The sequence below is a fragment of the Eumetopias jubatus genome, unplaced genomic scaffold (assembly GCF_037043125.1).
Source record: "Eumetopias jubatus isolate StellerSeaLion01/CBP00866 unplaced genomic scaffold, mEumJub1_p1.0 scaffold_4, whole genome shotgun sequence".
Classification (NCBI taxonomy): Eukaryota; Metazoa; Chordata; class Mammalia; order Carnivora; family Otariidae; genus Eumetopias; species Eumetopias jubatus.
The window spans coordinates 52300633-52323932 of record NW_028274810.1 but is presented as its reverse complement, the minus strand read 5'-3'; the positions used below and the strand labels follow the sequence as shown (position 1 = coordinate 52323932).

General features: G+C 38.1%; 2 protein-coding genes across 6 annotated transcripts in view; one reads left to right on the top strand and one right to left on the bottom strand.

Moving 5' to 3' along the window:
• DNAI4 (dynein axonemal intermediate chain 4) overlaps positions 1 to 3121 on the bottom strand; it is a 97135-nt gene extending 94014 nt beyond the window's left edge. Inside the window, 2 exon segments of the mRNA XM_028102371.2 lie at positions 2333 to 2444; positions 2447 to 3121. Of these exon segments, the coding sequence (XP_027958172.2) occupies positions 2333 to 2444; positions 2447 to 2501 (167 nt within the window). The 5' untranslated portion in view covers positions 2502 to 3121.
• MIER1 (MIER1 transcriptional regulator) overlaps positions 2665 to 23300 on the top strand; it is a 61375-nt gene continuing 40739 nt past the window's right edge. The window contains exons 1-4 of one of the 5 annotated variants that reach the window (XM_028102372.2): positions 2665 to 2766; positions 3884 to 3984; positions 15788 to 15812; positions 20767 to 20912. In XM_028102372.2, coding sequence (XP_027958173.2) covers positions 2700 to 2766; positions 3884 to 3984; positions 15788 to 15812; positions 20767 to 20912 — 339 coding nt within the window. In that variant the 5' untranslated portion in view covers positions 2665 to 2699. Of the gene's footprint in view, positions 2767 to 3045; positions 3088 to 3221; positions 3259 to 3883; positions 3985 to 6700; positions 6778 to 8105; positions 8276 to 15787; positions 15813 to 20766; positions 20913 to 23300 lie in introns of those variants that run through there. The other 4 variants (XM_028102373.2, XM_028102377.2, XM_028102374.2 and 1 more) reach the window with 4 other exon arrangements.

The following is a 23300-nucleotide window of genomic DNA, read 5'->3' as shown; positions in this document are numbered from 1 at the left end:
GAAATGAATGAACATGTAAATAAGTAGAATAGAGGAACTATTAAGTAGAATAGAGTGGTGGTTTTTACCACAAGGGGAGATTGTTAAGCTAGTGGGAAAGATCTAATACAGGAAAAATTAGAGAAAGTGGAAAATTGATAAATACATGTTTTATGGGATCCTTTCTGAGATCAGCATTAAGTCTTAAAAGGAGGAAGATGAGAAATAACATATTAGGTCAAATCAATGGTTGTAAACATTTAAGTCTGTGAAATTTTGCTTTAACTGGATAACATGGCTATCTCAAAATATGAAGGTTATACTACTTCCCATCTCCCACCTGATTCTTTCTTCAATAGGTAGTCTCTTAGGAATTTGTCATTATTTAAGAAATTCGCAAGAGAATTCAGGAATTCAACTTAATTTTACTTTGAGATTTCCATATCTACAAGTAAAAACAAAAACCAGACAGGATGCACAGTAACCAATATCACTGAAGTACATCATTCATTCGTTCAGTCAGCAAATATTGAGTGCCTTCTTCATTCAAGGCAATAGCAGTGAACAAAACAAAAATGCCCCATGGAGTACCATAGTTTGGGTGAAGATGCACTGATGAACATGTATATTATACATCGGGTAGGGATAAGTTTTATGGATAAGCTGAAACCAAGGTTGAGGAACTGGAAGTGCTGGGAATTAGAAGTATTATTATTTTATGAGGGGTGGTTAGAGAAGGACTTTTTGATAAGATGACATCTAAAGGAAATAAGTGAGTCATGACACTATCTGGGGGTACCATATTCCAAAGAACAGCAAATACAAAAAAACAAAAAAACAAAAACAAAAAACTCTGCAAATGCGTAGGCCTTAAAGTGGGAAAATAATGTGCCTGATATTGTTGTGGAACAATGAGCCAAAGGGAAGAGTCCAAGGTGAGATCCTGTGGGACTCTGTAATGATGTGAAATTTTAGTCTGAGTGAAATGGGAAAAACTGGAGGGTTTTGAGAAAAGCACAGTGACTACCATGTGTAGGGTGTTAGTAAGACCATCCAGGGGGTTACTGTAATGTTACAGGGACTTCTATTAGAGCAGTAGTTTCCATTTATTTTGCAGGTAGAAATGACAGAATCTGCTGATGGAGTGGGGCATTAGAGAAGTCAAGGGAAACTCCAAGGTTTTTTTACTGGGTAACTGGAAGAGCAGAAATTGTCATTTACTGAAATGACAAAGACTGCAGAGTAGATAAGAGGGGGAAATTAGTTTAGTTTTGCATACGAATTTTGAGATGTCTATTGACTTCTAAGTGCAGATGTTGATTTTATTAAAGTCTGGTTTCTGGAAGAGGTGCTGGCTAGAGATATAAACTTGTGAATCATCAGCGTATAGGTGATTTTTAAAGGCATAAGGCAATAGTGAAGAAAAGGGGTTTAAAAACTGACCCCAGCAACACTCCAATATTTAGATATGGGAAAGAAGAAAAAGTACCAGCAAAGTATTTTGAAAAGAAGTAGCTATAAAACAAGGAGAGAACTAGGGAGGAGTGGTGTCCCAGAAACCAAATGAAGTGATTCAAAATTCGAGATGTGGAAGGGTTAAGAAGAAACTGAGAAATGGCCATTGCATTTCGATGGACGCCTACTGCTGACCTTCACAAAAACTATTTTGTGGAGTGGTAGAACGGAAAAAAGACGCTGAGAACCATATTCAAGAAAGAATGTATGGTTCTCTCCCAAGAATTTTCAAGTTCTGTTAAAGAAAGATTAGCTCAGCTGGAGATTGGAGGAGAGATGTTGAAGGTCTGAGAAGAGAGAACAAAAGTGGTCTGGAAGTGTGGGAGAGTGGATTAATGAGGAATCTTTAATGCAATTTCTGGGCATTACTAAGGGACCATTTGTTATAAGCAAAAAAAGTCCACAGAGCTGTGTGCTCTTCTCCAGCCTCTCGTTCAAGTGTTGCAGAAACGGCAGAACGTCGCGAGCAGTAATGGGTTTTAAGCCACGATGGCATGAGGAGGCAGAATAAACTTCGACTACAGAGCATACATAGTCAAGTTCAGTCTGGTGGCTCACTGAACCTGAGGACTGAAACGGGCAACAAGCATGATGCAGCTGACCGGAAAAACAACTCCAGAGCGTTAAGGAGGAAGAGCGGCTCTAAACAAAGCCGATCTTTTCCCGTAGAGCAAACACAGCAGTTTGGGGGTTGAAAAAGTCTGTACTAGGCCAAGTTAGGGGACATTGCCGCATGAGAGCTTCGAGGGCTGGCTGAACCCAGACGCAGAGAGAGACAGGATCTATAAGGGCTTCCTCCAGGACCCAGGAGGGACTAGGTTTTAGCGCCGGAACTTACAACCAGAGGTTCTGCTGCTTGCGGCTGTTTACTGGAGAGATAGGCATGGTGGCGACAGGCTTTGGAGTGATCGGCCACCCCCTTCCCTAGCTGCTTCTGGCGTCCCTGTACCCCAACCCCCGGCGTTAGCGGCTCCGGCTGAGGCTCGGGAATGTTTGCCGGGCGTCATGGAGACGGAGGAGCCCGGGCTCAACAAGCGGCCCCGCGGTTGGCTGGCGGCTGGAGACCGAGGAGGAGGGCGGAGGCGGAGGGGAGGGCAGAGGGTTGGTGGAGCAAAAGGAAGCTCCGGACGACGACTAGAAAAAGGAGGCGGGCGGCCAGGGCCCCAGGCCCCTCCCAGGTTCTGAGTCTCCCCGGCTGCAGGCGGATGGATGAGGCTTCTTCAGGCGGTGGCGGCAGCAGTGAAGGTGGCGGCGGCAGCAGCGGCAGCGGCTGTAAGTGCAGCCTCCATAAACCATCTCTCCTCTCCTAGTCCTGATTGGGATGAGGGGCTCCTAGAGTGTCCTCAGTCCCCTTTCTCTCCTTCCCCTCCCCCACGGTAGAGCACCGCCCGGAAGACCCTTAACTTCCGGGGAGGGGCTGCAAGAGAACGCGCCCGGCCCGCTTTCCCCTCCCGGAGAGCGCCGGCCATCCCCCAAGGCGCATGCGCAGCCGACCTCCACCGCGCACCCCCTCCCACCCCGGTCTTTTGCTTTGGCGGTGGCGGCGGCGCGGATCTTCCCTGGCGTCGCGGCGCGCCGGGAATCCGCTGCGGTGTGAGTTAGTCTCGCCCAGTTCGCTTCCGCACCTTTCTCCTTTCGGCCCCGGAATCCGGTCGGGGTGGGGCTAAGCTGACCATCCCCCTGTGGCTCCGCCTCTTTTTCCCTGTAGATCTGGGTTCGGTCCCAGCCCTCCGGAGGCTCCTGCTCGCACCGCAGTCCCCGTGGGTGAGCGGGGTCCTGGGCGAGCCGGCTCTTTTCGGAGGGAGTGAGGGAGGGAAGAGAGACTGGAAGAGGGCATTAATATGAAGGAACTAGGTCCTCCCGGTCCTTGTGAAGATCTCTGGGGACAGATGCCTCCCCCTCCTTGAAATGGCCTTGTTCTTGCAGCTTTTCGTGGAAAGATCTCTGGCTTGGAGCCCATCTCTGGTCCCCGTTTGCTATGTGACCTTGGGCGAGTCACTACCCTTCTCTGGGCCCCTGTTAGCCCTAAAGCTTCCTCCAACGCTAAAACTCTTAATTTTGCAGAAAAGCTTATGCAGTTACAAGACTGGCCCGTCTACTGAGGCCGCTTTGCCCAGATGACGTGGAGTTGACCGAAACTTCTTTCTTCAATCATGGATGGAATGAGGCGACCTATGTATTGGGTCGTTTTTATTATTTTACCATCGGTTTCAAATTGCATGTCTCAAGGCTCATTAATGTTTTCCTAAAATTGTCATGGGATCCTTGTCCTAATTCCTGGCCATCTTTTTTAAAATTAGAGACAGGCTGAGAATTAGAGACATGGTGAGCTTGTGGTATCATCATCTCTGGTCTCGTAACTACTGAGGCTCTCTTTCCTTTGATCCAGATGGTGTGGTGGCTCGATTCTCCCAGTGCCTGGCTGAGTTTCGGACGTGGTTAAGAACCAACTGGTTGAGGTTCAATGCAGACAAGACGGATGTGATGCTGGTAGGCAGGGGCACACTTGGAGATTAAGGGAGGGAAAATCCAAACTCCCTCAAGTAATATAAATATTACATTACTCTTTCTGTATATTCCAGTGTTTGAGAACTGATGATGGGCCAATAATGTCCAGAGTTGGGTGAGATAAAAATAACCTGTCAACAGTATTAGGACTATAAAAATAAGTTTGTTATAGTCTGATAAAATGGGGCCACTCGATAAAACTCTTCATGTAAAAATTATGAAAAAACCAAACTGTTTGAAGAACCAAAAGGCTATGTAAGTGTTTTGGGGTGACATTAATAATAAAAACAAAACTAACAAAAAGATGATGCTGATTCTTGCATAGATGTGGGGCTTCCGAATGTAATGCATTACTGCTTTGTAACCTGCATTTTGCCTACTAAAGTAAAGGTAAATCTCAATTTATCAAAAACATCCTTTTTAAGTTTTTTGATATTTAGGTATTTTCAACCAAATTAGTAGATATTCATCAATTTTTACCTGCACATCATGTGTAGGTTGACACTTTGAAATAAAAATACCAAATAATCTCAAAAGGGGCTCATGGACTCCGAAAATAGCTGGGTAGAGAATTTGTTTTTATGGTTTCGAATGTGCTGCATTAATCTGTTTCATTCAAATAGCCCTAGAGTCTAAATTGTTAAAATATTTTCTTGGAGCATTTTGAGAGGTTCCTGAATTGCATAACATTTTGTTTATGTAGTATAGATATATAGTACTTATATTCGAGTCAGGTATTGGTACTGAATAAAAGGTTATATTTTCTTAGGTATATGTAAATTACCAGACTTTTACTTTTTGGTTAGTTTAAGGTACTGGTTGAAGTAAAATTGTGACCTTAAATGCTTTTCTTAAAAGCAAAATAACTGAGGGGTGTGTGTGTGTGTGTGTGTGTGTGTGTGTGTGTGTGTATGTATGTTTATTATAGCCTCTATAAAAATGTTTAATAACTTTTTAATGGAGTATTTAGTAAATTACTTAAAAATAATTTCCCAATATAACAGCAGTTTTGAGAAGCTTAAATGTGGTGAAAGTTAATGTTAGTTTGCTTGAAAATAAGGAAGCATTTAGATAGGGAATGGGAGCTCAAGAGGCATTTATTCAGGCTTTGTATAGTGATTTTTTTGTTTTGGGACATTAGCCACAAACCTCACATAAAATTGGAATTAACTACACTTTTTAGTTTAACTTTAGATATTTTACTATACAATTCTAACAATAACATTTTGGAGATCACATTAATAAATACTATAAACTGTAATGATTTTAAACATTTTATAGGTATTGGTGAATTTTCTCATACCTTTAACTCTGTCATGTCTTGTTTTTAGGTTTTCTAGTATCAGTAGGCATTAAAGATTTATATTTTGTTAACCCAAGTATAAATAATGATTGCACTTAAATACAAAGAAGACATCTGTTGAATTAATCCAAAGTGCTAAAAAACTCAGGGAAATGGATGGAAGTAACAAGGAGATAGATTCTGGTTTAATAAAAAGGGGAATGTTCCAAACATACAGCTTTTTCTGAAAAGAGCAGCCTCTTCATCAGACAGTAAGTCATTGGAGGTGTTTTAGCATAGGCAGAAAAGCCTGGTAGTGGGGACACATAATGAGGGATTCCTACCTAGACAGGGTAGAAATTGACTAAAAGACCTCTAAGGACCCATCTAACACTAAGATTCTGTGGCTAATGAATAGTTAATTTTTTACATATTTGATACTGAACAGGTAAGCAAGAGTTTTTGAGAAAGACTGCTTTCCTTAAAGTGGCTCCTAAAATTTTGAAAGACAAGTATATCATGAGAATAAAATGGGAATAAAACCATACTGAATTCATTAGTAATATGTTACTAATGACTTACAATATTGGAACTATTTCTCTTTATTTTCATAATATCTGAACGTAAAAAAAAGCACTGAGCCCACATTTATTAAAAAAAGGAGGAAAAAATGTAGAGGGAATTTTTCCCCCAAATGATAATGCCACTTAAAATTAGTAAAAATGATACACAATATTAATAAACTTAAAAGTCATTTATCAATAAGAGGGATACACATTCAAGTTATGTCCCAGATTTGATTTTCTTGACAACTTCAGAATTCATTCAGTAGCTTAAGGGACCACGATCCCCAGCTTTTTAATCACAATTGGGATTTTTTGTTGAGGTTTACCTGAAGAATCAAAGAGTAAATGGGATTAAGCAAGCAAGTTATTCCTGTACCTTGCATTTTGACAACACTTTTTAATTTTCTTTTTGTGAACTAGCTAAATTTCATGTATTAGCTTTGGTAGTTAAATGGAAAATCCTCCTTTATCCCCACGGTATTGTGAAGCCTGAGTTTTTACCTCTAGGCCCCTTATTCTGTCTTTACCCACCCCAGGTCTATGCACATCAATTGTTCTTTGCCTTCAGCTATTTTCCATCAAGCACCTCAAAGTCAAAACTAAGCACAAGCTGACTTTTCAGAAAATGATTTTTGAGTCCAAAGGACTAAGGTAATTCAATAGGGTAACTCTATGTACCTATACTAAAATACTTATTCCCCCAAGAAATCCTGAAAAACACTTTTATAGTATAAGTATTCTAAAAAAATAAAATGAAAATACTGTACAGTACAGTTAATGGTAAAAATTGTTTGTAGATTTGGGAACCTTAAAGTTTTCCTTTCTCTTCTTTCCCTTGCTTTTCTTTCAGTAGAAAATGTGCATCAGATGTTTATGTTTAATTGGTTTACAGACTGTCTGTGGACTCTTTTCCTGTCAAATTACCAGGTAATGTCCTTTCACTTAGCAGCTACTTCATATACCTATAAATGCACAAATTATTCATGCACAAATTATTGGACATAAGAATTTCAAACTAATGTTGAATCTTTGGAAAAAGGAAACTGCTTAATAGAGTCTAGAATTTTAAGGGAATACAAATAATTTAAGAAAACAGCCCATATTGCATTGTAAGTTAAGTATTAAAGAAAAATTGTATATGTGCACATTTATGCAGTATATTGTAGGGCCGGCATTACATTATTTGGAAGGAATGACTTTTTATATTTGACTGGTTGATTTGGGTAATCATTTTTGAAATTGCATTAAGAACCCTTGAACATTTTGGGGGAAAATGGTCTTTTTGAAATTAAGATTTTTAAACTCCTGGTTTAGTAAAATATGTTACTGCATGTTTTAATATCACCTTTGCAATACCAGTATCTGCCTTAGTAATGGAAGGGAAACATGTTTGTTATTTTGCAGTCATTGGCTGGGCAGTCATTAGCATTGGCATCAAGGCCAATTGGTAGTTCTAGGCCAATATTTTAAAATAAACTTTCAAATTGCTGGCATTTCAGGCATTGCAAATAAGTAGGTTTTCCCTCTATGGAGTCAATTCAGAGATCCATCAAATAGCAGCTTTTTAGTATTTCGCATTCTGGAATTTTCTCTAGTTGTGCAAAATTCAAACGTTGCACAATTACGTTGCTCCTGGCATCTCAGGAAGTGTGTGGGGGAAAAGCAAATGAGATGTGAGGATGGCAGACTACCTTTTCACAGTCCCTTTTCTTAATCTCTGCTCTGACCTCTAAGATTTGGGGATGTGGGATTTTACATTTCCTGTCAGGAATCAACCGAGAGAGAGAGAGAGGAAGAGAGAAAGAGAGAAAGAGAAATACTTGTCAAGAGACAGCCGCTTTCAAAGCGCGCCACTTTGCGCTGTTGCCGTTGTTGCATCACAGCAACATCCGTTTTCCAGCAAATGCACTTCAAAAAAGGCCTACATGTAAAATATAACGTATCTTTTCCCCTGCGATGTGAATGCTGGACGCAGCTTTTTTGGCACTTTTCCTTGACCTCTCTGGTCCCCTTAGGGCCCTCTCCAAGCTGGAGTCGCGGATCCGCTAGCGCAGGGGAGGCGCCCCGCGCTGAGATGTCCACCTCCCCCCTCAAAACCCACCTTGACTCCGCCCCCTCCGCGCTCCTCCCGGGGAAGGCTGCCGCGGGGTTGCGCGCGCGCGCCCCTCCTGCCGCGCGCGCGCGCGCCGGCCTTTTCCTTCCAGTCCTGCTCAGCCGGGCCGCCGCGAGGGGGCGGAGTGGGGTGTGGTGGGCGCGCTCGGGCGGCTCCTGCGCGTTCCCGCCGAGGCAGCAGCGGCGGCGGGAGCGGCAGAGACGGCGGCGGCGGCTGGAGTCCCGTTGCCGAGTCTCACATCCGGGTTCTGGCCGTGACCCAGCTGCGGCCGCCGCGGAGATGTGACCCGTCAGTACGGCAAATATGGCGGAGGTAAGGGAGCGAGCTCCCCCTCCCCGTCCCGGAGCCGGGCGCCCCCGGGCCCTGGCCGGGGAGGAGTGGAGTGGGCCTGGCTAGGAGAGGCCCAGCCCTGCTGGCGCCACTGCCCACCTGTTGTCCGGAACAGGCCGCGCTCTGGGCGGGAGCTTTCCCTGGAACTTAGTTGGGATGGGTTCGTGGGGAGGAGGAAGCGGAGGCGTAGTAGGACTTCGGGGGCAGTTTGAAGGGTCGAGTGCTGCGTAGTAGTGCGTGCGGAAAGGGGTGAGGGGGAGTGGGCGCCCGCGGGGCAGGGGCGTCGGTGGCGCAACTTCGCCGGCCGGTGCTAGGGGCCAAGAGAGGAGCTACTGCTTCCTCTTCTTGCGAAGTTTCTTCCCTCCCTCACCGAGATGCTGTTGCGCCCTTCCGCGTCACCCCCACCCGTTTGCTACTGACATCCAGTCTGTGTTAATGGGGAAAACGTAAGGCAGAATGGCCTTTAACTCTCGTTTTCCTGATGGTGTTGATGAGCGTGGAGAAGTAAACCTGGCCTTTCGCAGGCCGGCCGTTTAGGTTGGGGGACTCTCCCTCTATCTCTGGAACAGTTCCATTCCTTCTCAGGGTAGAACCTCTTTTTCTCTCTTCACATTTCAGAAGAGTTGCTTTCTACCTTTCCCTCTCTTCACTTTCCAGGCATTCCCTCCACCCCTTTCATGTTAAGGCTATCTATTACTGTCTTTCTCTTATTAATATTTTTTTTTTACCCTTGTGGGGAAAAAAACGAGTTCCCCCCAATAAACGAGTTACCAAAGCCCCCTTTCTTCGGTGATAATTGTTTTATGTTTTTGGGCTTCAAATCGTGGCGAACTACCACTCTTAATGATTGTTTCGAACTTAGTGTTGTGCCACTGGAGATTTAAATTTTTGTTTCTGATTTAAACCTTTACACATTCGATTTTTTTAATACTTTTTTCCCCCTTACCTTCGGAAGAATTCCGTTATTCTTCACCCCCTAGAGTTGAAGAAGTGATAGTATTTGGGGTTTTAATCTACTTTGAGTCAGAGCCTCACTAAATGATTGTTAAGGCATTTCCTTGTATGAATTCCCATTTTCATGGTCTCGGAGACACCCCAAAACAGATTCAGGAATAGTTTTGTTTTTTTTTTAACCATCCAGCCCCCAATTTTTGTGTTATTTGATAAATGAAGTCAGTGGTGAATTATTTGGTAATACCATATTATCTCCTTTTTAAACCTTGGGATACAGAAACGTGTAGATTATGGAAAAATATTAATTTCGACGCTTTTTATGTCCTGGTTGAGTAGAGGGACTTAAAAGTTAGCCTTTTGTGCAGTTGCTTTTAGGGTGCTCCTTCTTTCCTTATAGAAACTGACTTTATATTAATGTAGTGGAGTATTTGCTATTAAAGGAGCAGATTTCACTATAGCAGGACTCTTTGCTGCCAGTAATCTTTTTAAGACATTTACTACTTTTGATTTAAAACTAAATTTAGATCTTAGGTTTATTTTCATTTCTTTTGTTCTTTGTGGTTAAAGAATTGTATTTCAAGGCACATAAATTGGAGAAAACATAGTAGTTTGTATTTCACTTAAATGTGACTGGATTCATTCCACTGGGCTGAAACAGTTTTAGTCCTGGTAAGATTTTAAGTGTTTCTTTTTCCATATGTAAGAGGGGGAAGGGGTCGTATGTGGCTGAATTTACCTACTTTTTGTTAAATAGTGTTCAGTGGATTCCCCTTTCAGTGAATGCCTATTAGATAAGCAGCAGTGACGGTTTCTTCCATGGTGGTGTTGCTCACAATGGTTTGAGCTTTAAGTTCTGTAGTCATATTTTAAGGCAAGCTATTATAGAAGGAAAATAACTTAGAGTTTGCAAATACAGTAAAATTTAAGTTTAAGAAACTTCACCCATAAATTTTAACTGCTGGCACACTGAAAACTTAGTATGTAAGTAGAAGTATATTAATATTTTTTTTTGTTTTAGAAGCTAAAGATGATTGCATTAATGTAAGAGAGGAAAAGCAATATTTTGAGTCACTAATCATTTCCTAATATTTTGAAGGGTTTGTTTTAGTTTTCTTAAAAATTGGATCAGTTGGAGAATGGAATGCTCATGTTAAGTAGGAACACATGGATGGTTCAATTTCAAGAAGAGAAAACCTGAACTTTGTTTTCAGTGCATTTATTTAGTGACCTGAAATCTTAAAAAAAAAATTTGTCTTTTATAACTTCAGTTGCTTGTAGATGGTTTTATTTTTAGTGAATTTGGAGGAAGAATGGGGGATCCTTCTTCATTCATCTGTGTCCTGCAAAAAATCTAAAGCAAGTGAAAAAATGAAAAGTAAAATTTGTATTTTTCTGATCTCAATATTTTAGTAATCAGGATGATTTTGAGACTAATCATTTTTAAAAATTATGTGGAGAAATGCTTGGTGTATAGAGGGCTTTTATTTGCTATTGTGTGAGCTCTCAGGAGATTTGTTCATGATGCCAATATAAAGTATGTGGTAAAATAAATGTGCTATTGTACTTTTGGTTAAGTAGACTTGAACGTTGAAGCTAACTGGTGAAATAACAGAAAATGCAGAACAACAATATGCATTTATTTGATAAATCTGAGGGGAAAGCAGGTTATTGAGGAAGTATGTCTCTGGAGAAAAATGCAGATATTATACTTCTGGGTGTTTTTATTGTTGTTATTTTTTCCATAGGAGAATGACCCTGACCTTGTTTTTCCAGAGAAATGTTTACTTCCTGAATACAAATTGATTTAGATGTAAATAGAATATACTGATTTTTCATACTTGATCTGATCATCTTAGGCAGTCCATAGTAGGAAGTATGTATTTAATGGTTCCTCAAATCGTGGTAACATTAACAACATATTTAATGTGATTAAAAGAAATGGTACATACTCCCTTTCTTAATAGTTTTTAGTAATATTTCTCATTACTTATTATCTCTTAGAAATATTTATCAACCTTCCAAAAGGAGGTTCTCCTAGTTACACTTAAGGAAGGAAATTACAGGGTAGTTGCAGTTTTACAAAGGCAATGAGAAAGGAAGAAATCGTTGATCCTTTGGGTTTTATAAGGAATGTGGTGTAGGGACCTTTGGGAATGAACAATTTGTTATTTCAGAGTTTGTAAACACAGAAGGGACTGCTCCAGGAAAAAAAAAAATCCACAACATGGTGCAAGACGTATCTTTTCACCTAGGCCATATTGCTGTTATATAAAGAAAAGAAAATTTAATGAACTTGCTTTTCTGTATTAGTTTTAAGTATTTAATCATTTCCAAAAATTATATACATAATCTGTTTAATTGCATCTATTGCATCTGTTCATTTATTTCTCTTGAAAACAGACTGCTTGCTTAGTGGTTTTTTAGTGTATTTGAATTTCATTTTTTAAGGAAATAGGATCATCTTGACTGCTATTCTTGATAGTGTTAATTTCAATTGTAAACAAAACTTGTTTCACTGTGATGGATTTAGGCTTTAAATAATTCTCTGTAGTGGTAATGAATTTTTTTTTAATATTTATTCTTGATGAACACCAATGTATGAGAATCTAACATAAAGTTTAATTCAGAAGGAGTAATAAAGTGCTTGATAAGGTAGGAAAGGTTAGCTGGAGGAAATATAGAAGTGGATTACTTTTAGAGAATTTTTGAACTGAAGACTCATCAGTTTCTCAAATCAGAAATAAAACACTGCCATTGAAGCAAGTAACTGATTAGTAAAAGTAGAAAAATAATCATCTATATAGAAATTTCTTGCTTGGTGCTAACTTGAGTCCCTGTATATTTCAGTGTTTATTTGCAAATGTTTTCAAAATTCATTGCAGTGATTAAGCTGTTCAGGTACCAGTCATCACTTGGGACCCATTCTGTTTGACTTATTCTATGGCTTATAAGAATGACTTAAAATTATGTTTGTGTAGATAGGAAATTCATAAAGTAGCACCTCCCAGAAAGCTTTTTGCAAATTGAGATAATTTTTTTCCAAAAGTCCTAGATTAAAAAAAAAATTTAGAAGAGGCTGTTAAACATATCCCATCCCTTTAGCTAAGTATTCCTTAGTAGTATGTCTTTTGAGCAAATCATAATAGTAAAGAAGTTAGATCTCAAAGGAAATTGAACTAGAAGAAGTGTAAATCTTTCTATCTTAGGGAAAATGAAACTGAGCAGAGTTAATGCAGTTTGTCCTAGGTTGTGCATTTAGGCTGTGGCACAATTAAGAGTGGGACCCAGGCTTCTGAATTCCTAGTGCTTAATAATAGCAGTTCATCCCCTGAATTATTATTACTGTAGTCAGTTTGCTAGTTTTACCACCAAGATTTTCTTAATCTTTTTTATGCTCCAGTATTCCTCAGGGGAAAGAAGAGACTTAGTTTTGTATGGAGGAAGAGAAATGGTGAGCACAGTTCCCCTGTCTTCCCCACCTGGAGGAGGGCCTCTAACTCCTTCCTGGCTTCTATCCCCATAACTGTGAGAATCTCTTATTTAGTGTCTAAATTACTAGGCAGGTGATGATAACAAAGAAATGGTGATGGAATTGGTTTGAGGGGAGAAATTAGTTCAGACAGGTATGTTCATTGAAAATATGCTTTTGATTGCCTGGAATATAGGAGTCTAATGATTACTTCATGTTTTTACTACCTTATTTTTTTTTTAATGATAATCTAGATTACCATGTTCTAGAAAAATACAAAAGAGAAACATTTGAACAGATCTGAGGCATTGAATTTGTTACAACTATTAGCAACTTCATCAACTAAATCATATATATGGGTAAGGGTATAAAAGTTAACAGTTTCATTTTTTAATTTGATTTAGCTTACTCATACTCTGTGTGACTGTCTAGTGTTATGTTTTCCATCTCAGATAATTATGTATGTACCTAAAAGAAAACTAGGTTATTTTTCTAAATTACGCACTTGTTAAAAAAATAGCAAGTACTAAGTTTTCTTAAAAATCTAGAAGTAGAGGAAGAAAATGAAAATTAATAATTTCACAAGATAATCTCTACTAACTTTCTTTAAAAAAACAAAACAAAACAGTAATGCTAACAAGTGGTTAGAAAATTCCAACAGGGTAGAAAGGTATGAATGAAAAAACCTCTCCCCTACCCATTTCCTAGAGGTATTTACTGTTAACAGATTCTTGTATATACTTTTGGAGAAAAAAATTTTCATGTGTATTCTAGCCCAGTTTACCCCCCTTTTTACGAGAAGACTGTTAAATGGAATAATTACTGGAGTTTTATTGGCTTAAAAAAACCCTAAATGTTCAAAGAGCCATTTCTTTTAAGCTCCTAATGTTTTTTTGTTTTGCCCTGCAAATCATTTCGAAAGTTTATTAAAAAGGAAAAACAGCACTGTAAGGCTACTTTGTGGATGGCGAACCTGGAACCAGATGAAGATAGTCATCATTGCTGTAGCCTTGGACAGATATTGTGCTTAAACTTGGGAAATAAAGCATAATTGCATGACATAAAAGTGGATTGATACTTTAAAATATTGATTTGCTCTGTAATAATTTGTGTGGTGGTTAAATCCATTTTGAGCTAGAAATGTGTAGCTCTCTGCCCAAAAGATCTAGAAACCCTTTTTATAGTTACATTACTCTGTCACCCTGCTCTCCAGCTTCCTGTTAGAGGAATAGAATTAAAAAGTAGCACTGTTTTAACTCTATTGTGGCAAAGTAACTTTTAAGTAAAGATAGTGGTGTGACACTTGAAAATCTATTAATACTGAATACTGTCAAATAAAAGACGACTATAACATATAGTCAAGAACCATTCTAAGCATTAGAAGGAAAAAAAATAGGACCCTTGGAAAAGTGTGCTTCAAAAGAACCTGAGTTATCATGTATAATCTAGAATGTCATACCTAGTACAATAACATAATGTGGACAGTTTTCAAAATGGAGTTTTAATACTTTATAAGAAATTTGTCTTAGATGCCTAGCTTTTGAAAATTAGGCACTTCCCTCATTTTATTTTGTTTTTTTCTTGACTCTCTGCCCCATTACTCAGCAGAAAGAGGGAAAATACAGATCTTCGTCAACTTATGATGGGGCTGTGTCCTGATAAGCCTATCATAAGTTGAAAGTATCATTAAGTCAAAAAGGCGTTTACTATACCTAACCTACTGAAAGAACATCTTAGCTTAGGCTAGCTTATCCCAGACATGCTCAGAATACTTAATTAGCCTACACTTGGGTAGAATCCTCTAACACAAAGCCTATTTTATAATAAAATGTTGAATATCTCATGTAATTTATTGAATACTAGACTGAAAGTGAACAACAGAAAAGTTGTATGGGTACACAGTGGTTATAAGTGTATTGGTTGTTGTTTACCCTCGTGATTGCATGCCTGACTGGGAGTTGCAGCTTGCTGCCACTGCCCAGCATCACAAGATAGTATCATACCACATATTGCTAGCCCAGGAAAAAAAATCAAAATTTGAAGTTCAGTTTCTACTGAACGAACACCTATTGCTTTTGCACTGTCGTAAAGTTGAAAAATCATTAAGTTGAGCCATCATTGTTGGGGGCTGTTTGTACTAGAATAACCCTATCTTTGCTAATGCTTTGGGCCTTCCAGCATCTCTGACTTCTAATGGGCATGAAATAGCTCTGAATGAATAGGAAAGGTTTTAATTATGAAGTGTATGTCATTTGAAACATTTAGTTTTTGTTATTTATAGAAGTTTGTGTTTGTAGATGACTTGTTTATAATTATAAATTAACTGAATTTAGATAAAATGTAGCTGCAAATTGTCAAGTGGTAATATTACTGAAATAAGTTGCTAGCTAGCAATTTTATCTTTAAATTTTCTAAGTGCTTATAGTTAAATATATAAGGAGTAGACTGCTACAGTAGAAGCAGCATTTTAATTGGGAGTGTTTGTAATTTTTCCATCAGATAACTTGACTTTAGCTTGAAGCTTACTAATTCTGTGATAATTTAAAAATATGTTGTTTGTGAGTAAAGTTAACCTAATGTACTGTTTGGTGCTTAATAACATTTTACTTTTTCCTTTTGCTTTCTTAAAATATAACTTTTACTTAAAATAATGTCTTAAAGTGTTTTGGCCTCCCTTCTCCCACACATTTTAAGCCAGAGACCAGCTTGATAGCAAACCTTGTGTGTAATTTCCTCTGTCTTGATTGGAGAAAATATTTTAGAAAGTTCGAAGATCTAAAATCAGATCTCTTAAACTACATATTTTGTGAGACCCATATTTGCCTTTAAAATCTGAATTCCTTATTGTTGTCTTTGTTTCTAGATTCAGGAATGTTTGGAATTTTTTAATGTTTAAATATAATGTCAGAGAAAGGATTATATGGAAGGTTTTAGTTTGTCTTGGACAATTCAGACATTAGAACTTACTGTGGTTTTTGGTGTCATGCTTGTCTTTGAATAATTCCTCTAAATTTTGTAAAGAATTACTACACAAAGATGATAATTTTTCTTCTTTTCTCCCCCTCCCCCAGCCATCTGTTGAGTCTTCGAGTCCAGGTAAGTATTTTCTATATATTCTATAATTTCTATTTGACTAACATTTGTCCTATTAGTTATAAAAAGGCTAGAGGAGTTAGACTATCATCTGACTTGCTTTTCTTCTGAATGCTTCTTTTCTCTGGGGAAAAAGAAATGGATGAAATATTTGACTGCCCATGAAAGTACAGGTGAGGCTGCTGTGAGTTCAACCTCATGACTATTTGTGGGTTCACTTTTTTTATGAATTACTATGTGTATTTCTTACAGGTTTTAATTGCTATTTGATTTCAAGTATATATGAAGTGTATTTTTTCAAAAGAGTCACTAAGAAATATTTGCTTGTGTAGGAAACTCAAAGTATTTGAGAAAAAAATTAATGCATTTAGTGAGGGAGAAAAAATAATATAAGAACATTAAAAAATGAATAATGCCGTAAATCAAGGTTATGTTTAGATGCACACCATATAGCTTTGGAGTTTCGTATTCTCTTACAAATACAGTACAGATTCATTTTTTCTTAACTTAGAGGTTGCAAACATGGGGTATTTGAACCATATCTGGGCCACACATGTTTTTTGTTTGGCCAGTGTAGTGATCTTAAAAATTAGAATGTTTTTTATATAAAATCTGTATTTAGGCTTCTTGTGATTAGTCAGAGTTCTAGCACTACTAAGTATAACATTCCTGTATAGCAACAATTGGTTGGAGCTGAAGAGCAGTCAGGAAAGAGTCTAGTCTTTGCCTCGGTGTCCAGGGACTTCAAGAGAGAGGACTGCCTTCTATAATGGAGTACGTGAATTAAGGAACAGCTCAGTATAGCATAAGAGTCAGAAAGGGAGCTCTCTGAGATAGGGTAGTGTTTTATTTGAAAACATCTCATATATATTGAATATTTAGGTATGATATATTACTGAATTTTCCAGATTATTGAAGCAGTCTTTCTATGTTGTAAGTTTTAGAAAGAATGTTTGTAAAGATGCTTAATATATGCCTTTTGTAATGGTTTGGGGTCATTTTCAGGAACATAAATCACTGTACTCTGTGTAGTACAATGTATCAAGTAGGAGCTAGACTAGAATACCTCCAGATCCCTTCTAAATGGTTAGTGTGCTCCCAGCTGACTGTGAGTTTTGTCATATTTATTTCAGCTGAGATGTCTTACTCTTTCTAATATGCTTGGAAGTAAAGTATATTAGGCTTTGTGACATTTCTGTAACTCAAGGATTTTTTTAACTTCCTAGTTTATAAATATGTTCTGGATGGTTGAGGTTGGAAGTAATCTGACCTCAGATAAATAGTAGATTATTGTATCCTTTTTAGGACATGGAATTGTTCCCAATATTTTTTTTTCCTTTCAAACACAGACATCTTTTCATCAAAAAAATAGGTTCTAGTTTTTGTTAATGTTGTCCCACTGCAAATAGACTGAGTTTTAGATATATGTATTTTTAAGATTTATTTATTTGACAGAGAAAGAGAGAGGGATCACAAGTAGGCAGAGTGGCAGGCAGAGGGAGAGGGAGAAGCAGGACCCTGCTGAGCAGAGAGCCCAGTGCAGGGGCTCGATCCCAGGTCCCGATCCTGGGATCGTGACCTGAGCCGAAGGCAGACGCTTAACTGACTGAGCTACCCAGGCGCCCAGAGATATTTTTCTGTGAATTTTTGAGACATTCATCAGGTAATATATAGGCACAAAAAAAGTAATTACTTCAAACGTGATATTAATAAATAGCTTTCTCATTTTCCATTGCATTTGAATCGGCTTAGGCTGAACTTGAATACTGGAGTTTGAAGAATAAAATATCTTTGATGGCCTTTACTACTTGCTGAATGCTTATACAAATAGATTGATTTTTTTATTTTGTTTTGTTTTTGTTTTCAGACTAAGGAAAATCTTTTGAAGTAGTGTTTGTAATATCAGGCTTCTGCCCAAAGAGATTATATATTGTTCTTATAAGTAATACTAATTGTAGGCAGTTAACAAAAGTTGGTGGAAAAAGAGTAAGAATAGAGGCTTCTGTGTAAAAAAAATTTTTGGTCCACTGGTAAAAGGCTGTGGCCTTTGTAACATCTGTACTTTGGAATTGATGTTACTAATAATAATCACATGACCCAGGCTCAGTGGTTTATCTCTAGACTTTACCAGTGTAAACCTGTAGAGGCACAATACAGGGTTTTACCTGTAAGACTAAGCTACAAGCCAATAGAGGGGGGGAAATTTAGGGAAGGGAAGGAAATAAAATGATTAAATGAGTGCATATGATATGTTATGAACAGTTTATCTTTTGACTCTTTGAAAGATGTAAGATACCTTTTAGTAATTTTGCAGTAAGATGTAATTTTTTGACCAAACTGATCTTCGCGTTAACTCTGAAGCAAAATATTTATTTACACAAAGCACCAGATTCCCTACCTCTAATAATTTATTTAGGGATTTTTACCTTTAGGAGACAGCCTAACAGTGGGCTTAGTAATTAACAGAAAGGAATAAGATGGTTAATTGGTTTCAACAAGTAAAAAAGGAGTCAGATGAAACCAAGAAGTCAGATTAAGGCAAGAAAAGAAGTGAAATTGAAAGTTAGTAGAAAACAGTGCGGTGTATATGTGGAGAAAGGATTGGAGTGAGAAGGGGAAAAAGGTTTACCTACCCTTTGGTATTTCATGTAGTGCAAGGGTGAGGTGGCAAAGCTTTGAATATAATTGTAAATGACAACAAAAAATGGGAGGCTTTAAGTAAGTAATAGAACACTCATAACTTGATGCTGTGTATTCATGTGAGTTTTGTTTTGTTATTTTAGTTAGTGAAAGTATAAGTAGTTAGGAATTAAGCATAATTAGTTTTTTATAATATTTGTATTCAATAGGAATTATATTATGATTAGGTTAATAGTATATTCAGGGTGGTGGTGTGAGGTGGTTTTAGGATCTTCCTGCCTACAAAGGAGAAGAAAAATACAGCAGCATTTATAGGAATATATGATTATTGACTAATTGTCTTAGAAGATTGCTGGGTGAACTGAAAAGTTTTGGGAACATTTTTCATTAAAAACTCAAGAAGAAGGGATAATGATTGGGACAAAACTGCAACTAAATCAAGGGTTCTCAAACTGCTCTCCTTGTGTCCAGTCCCTCAACCAGTACTAAGATGCCCTAATAAAATTATGCCATGCCATATCTTTCCAAAGAAATTGATAGTATATATAATATGAAATATATTTTTATTTTTAAATCATTCTAAAACGTTGATAGTTTTTTAACTCATTTGTGTTATGAGGTGATACCTGATTTAGAAATATCTAGTTATTTTATATTTAATATCAGTATTGTGTTCTTCAAAGAGCAGAATGACTTCTTTAGTGCTTCACCACCTGACCTGGCTTGCAGTTCACACATCTTAGTAAAAATAGGTTCTCTTCAGGGCCCCTGGGTGGCTCAGTCGGTTAAGCCTCCAACTCTTGATCTCAGCTCGTCTTGATCTCAGGGTTGTGAGTTCAAGCCCTGTGTTGGGCTCCACGCTGGGTGTGGAGCCTACTTAAAATTTTTTTTTTTTTTTTAAAGAAAAATAGGTTCTCTTCAAGTATTCTTTGAGGCAAGATACCTATTGTCTCTGAGGCTGGGGCTTGCAGGAGGTTTGAAGTACAGTAAAAGCACAGGCATTGGAATTAGCAGACCCAGGATTTAAATTCCATCCTTGCCACCTACTGGCTCTGTGGGTTTAAACATGCTGCTTAAACTCTCTGAGCCTCAAGTTTTTGTTTTTGTTCATAGGATTGTTTGAAGATTAAATGAGATATAATGTATATGGCGTACTTGAGCCATAGTATTAGACACACAATAAGTACTCAAAAAGTGGTGTTTACACTCAGAATTGAGGGAGATGACAGGAACCCTGAGCCTTGGGCACCCCATTATCCCTGGTAGTCTGTTTTTCAAGAAATCAACCTTTAACTCTGTTTTACTTACTGGTCCTCTTACTGGACTGAAGGAAGGGTATATTGATGTAATATATTGTTAATTAATGATATTAATCTTACTATAACAACATTTAACAGTTTAAATTGATTTAAAAATTGCTAATTAAGTTTTTAAATGTTAAATAACTCACTTATTAGTAAAAAATGCTTTTGCAAACTTAAGTCCAGGTTTGGCAATAGCCAAATGTGGGGATAGTTTACAGAATGTATATGCCGAGTGCTTGCAATCTAGTATTACAGGCTTGACCCTATTGAGTACAGCAGTATTCCCCAGCCACCAGGCTAAAAATAGATTAGCTTACACATCAGTTACCTATTGGAGTATTTTTAATGACTTTCATAAGAGTTCTATATGCAGTTTTTAAAAAATTTTGCTTTATATTCTATATCAGAGTTATTTCAGACTGAAATCAACTAAGTTAAGAACAGCTACCTGTATGTTAAAATATATTTTGGGGGAAGAGCTAATAGAATAATATTTGAGTGCAGCTGTATTTTCATTAGACTGTTCAGATGACTTTGTATTTCACATGACTGTGTATTCTCATGGGCCATAAGGGTTCATGCTCATTGGGTCTATTAAATATCAAATGATTAAGAATTGTGATTTTTCCCACACAAATGATCGTTCTGTTTTTGATATGACCCTTTATTCTTTGCAACTGAAATTTCATGTTTAGATGACAGTACTTTTTAAAAGCTACATAATTTTTTAAAGCTATACTCTCCTCCGACCATCCCATACTAGTTGCAGTTTTAACTGAATATATAGAGGTGAAACAGGGCAAAAAATAATCCCTTAGAAAAGAGAGGTTTTGCAGGAGGTTGGTGATGAGTGTAAGGGCAAGAATTTTAGAAAACAAATAAGGCTTGATATGCATAGCTTTTCCCTGATACTTTTATTTGACTTCTGTCCAGCTTCATATAACATACACATTAAATTAATATTAATAACACTTAATTTGGTTTACCAAACTTTTTAAAATATTCTTTACCAGGAGGTTCAGCAACATCAGATGACCATGAATTTGATCCATCAGCTGACATGCTGGTTCATGATTTTGATGATGAACGAACATTAGAAGAGGAAGAAATGATGGAAGGAGAAACAAACTTCAGTTCTGAAATAGAGGATCTTGCAAGGGTAAATAAACACTAAGAGCTAGAGGATGAAGTAGTTGTGGCTTTTTTGCGGAGAGTAGTCATGGCTTTTTTGCAGAGAGAGGAAATACTTGAAATTTTGGGTCTCTACCTTTGTTTTGGGGGAAAAGTGGTGTTGTATATAATTGATACTGAAAAATTTTATGTGGTCGTAGGTGCGATATTTAAAGTTTGAAATGAAAGGCTTTTTTTTTTTTAAATAACTATTTGGAATAGAATTAAAATAGTTACTTTAGTAAAACATCACAGGTATCCAGTCACAGATGGGCTATATAAAGGGGGTGCTTGGGTGGCTCAGTCAGTTAAGTGTCCTACTCTTGATTTCAGCTCAGGGTTGTGAGATCAAGTCAGGTTGTTGGGCTCTGCACTGGGTGTGGAGCCTGCTTAAGATTCTCTCTCCCTCTGCCCCTCCACCCTTTTCCTGCTCTCTAAAAAAAAGTATGCTGAATTTCCTCATACATACCTTTGTCCTCCCCCACTTGCTGACCTTTTACTTAATACCCTTTCAGAGCCAGAATTTCTTAATAGTGGTTATCATCTTCCTCATTTCCCATTTATTCTATAAAATACTCTAGATAGTCTCTGCCCTTTCCTGTCAAGATGACCAATGATTTTATTGTTTTATGTATCAGTCACTTTTCTCTCTACTTTATTGTCAGCCATATTCAACAGTTAACACTCCCTTCTTTTATTTGAATTCTGGAGTACCCCACTGTCCAGTTTTTCCTATCTGTTTCTATTCAGTGCCCTTTGCAGACTCATCTTCCTTCACCCAAGGTTTAAATTTGGAATTCCCCAATTCTCTGTTTTGGACTTTTCTTCTGTCTGTAAATTAGTGCTCCTCAAAATGTAGTATGAAGGTCAGCTGCTTCAGAATCGCTCATGGACTTAAGAAATGCAGATTCCTATACCTCTCCCCAGGCATACTGAATTAGAATCTCCAGAATATATACATACACACCAAATTTGAAAATTATTAATTAGGTGATCTGATCTCATCTATTCCCAGGGTATCAGTATTCTTTATTTTTCTAGCACTGTCATATTTCTTGTCTCCAGTTTTGTTTATCTAACCTTCCCTGCTTGACATTTCTGCTTGGATATCTCAATAGATATCTTTAAATTTTAAATGTCCTAAGGGCGCCTGGATGACTCAGGTGGTTAAACGTCTCTTTTTTCCGCCCAGGTCATGATCTCAGGGTCCTGGGTCCAACTCCACATCAGGCTCTGTGCTCAGTGGGGAGTTGGCTTGAATATTCTCTCTCTCTGCCCCACCCCCGGCTCGTGTGTTTGTGTGTGTGCGCGCGCACGCGCTTTCTCTCGCTAACATAAATAAATAAAAATCTTTTTAAAAAATTCTTTAAAAATAGGGACGCCTGGGTGGCTCAGTCCTTAAGCGTCTGCCTTCGGCTCAGGTCATGATCCCAGGGCGGGAAACCTGCCTTTCCCTCTCCCACTCCCCCTGCTTGTGTCTCTCTTGCTGTCTCTCTGTCAAAAATAAATAAAATCTTTTTTAAAAAATTCTTTAAAAATAAAGTTTAAATGTCCAAAGCAGAACTGTTGATTGATGTTCTTCCTCCATCTGTTCCTTCTCTGTCTTCAGCTTAATAAAAAATGGCACTATATTGTACCTTGTTGCCTAAGTCAGAAATCAGGGAGTCCTCTTCCTTCATTCCCAGTACTCAATCCCAAATAAGCTTCTCATTTTTACCCACAAAGATACCTCTTATCTGACTGTTGTTCCATCTCTGCTGCCACTCTCTAGCCCAGGTCACCGTTTCTAGCCTAGACTATTTATAGTAACTTCCTAACTAGATTCTCCTCATTTCCTCTTTTACCACTCTTCCCTCTAGGATATTTCTATAGTAGCCATGATGGTCTTTTCAAAATACAAATCCATTTGTGTCAGCCTTTTATTTAAAATTGCTTCAGTGGTTTCCTGTTACACAAGAAGAAAATCCAGATTCCTTGACTTGGCCAGCAAGGCCACCTGCGTGATAGGGTCCTTCATCCATGTATTATAGTGCCTCTGTCATGCTCTTAAATAGCCACATCAGCTGCTTCTGTTCTTAGATGTGCTTTTTCTTTCTGCTTCAAGGCTTTTCAGCTCATTCCTACTCCTTGATATGTGCTTTGAGACTGACTCTTATCCTCTTAAGTCTGGGCTTAATGTTGCCTCCTCAGAATGACCTTAACCTGTCTCCTAATTAGCTTTTTTTTTAAACCATTATACCCCATTCAATGCTTTCTTATAACTAACACAATTTGTAATTACATGTTTGTCTAATTTATTATCTGTATCCTCCTTTAGTTCTGACGGGAGGGACAGTTTTTGTTTTATTCACCAGTGCATTTCCTGGTATTTTGCAAG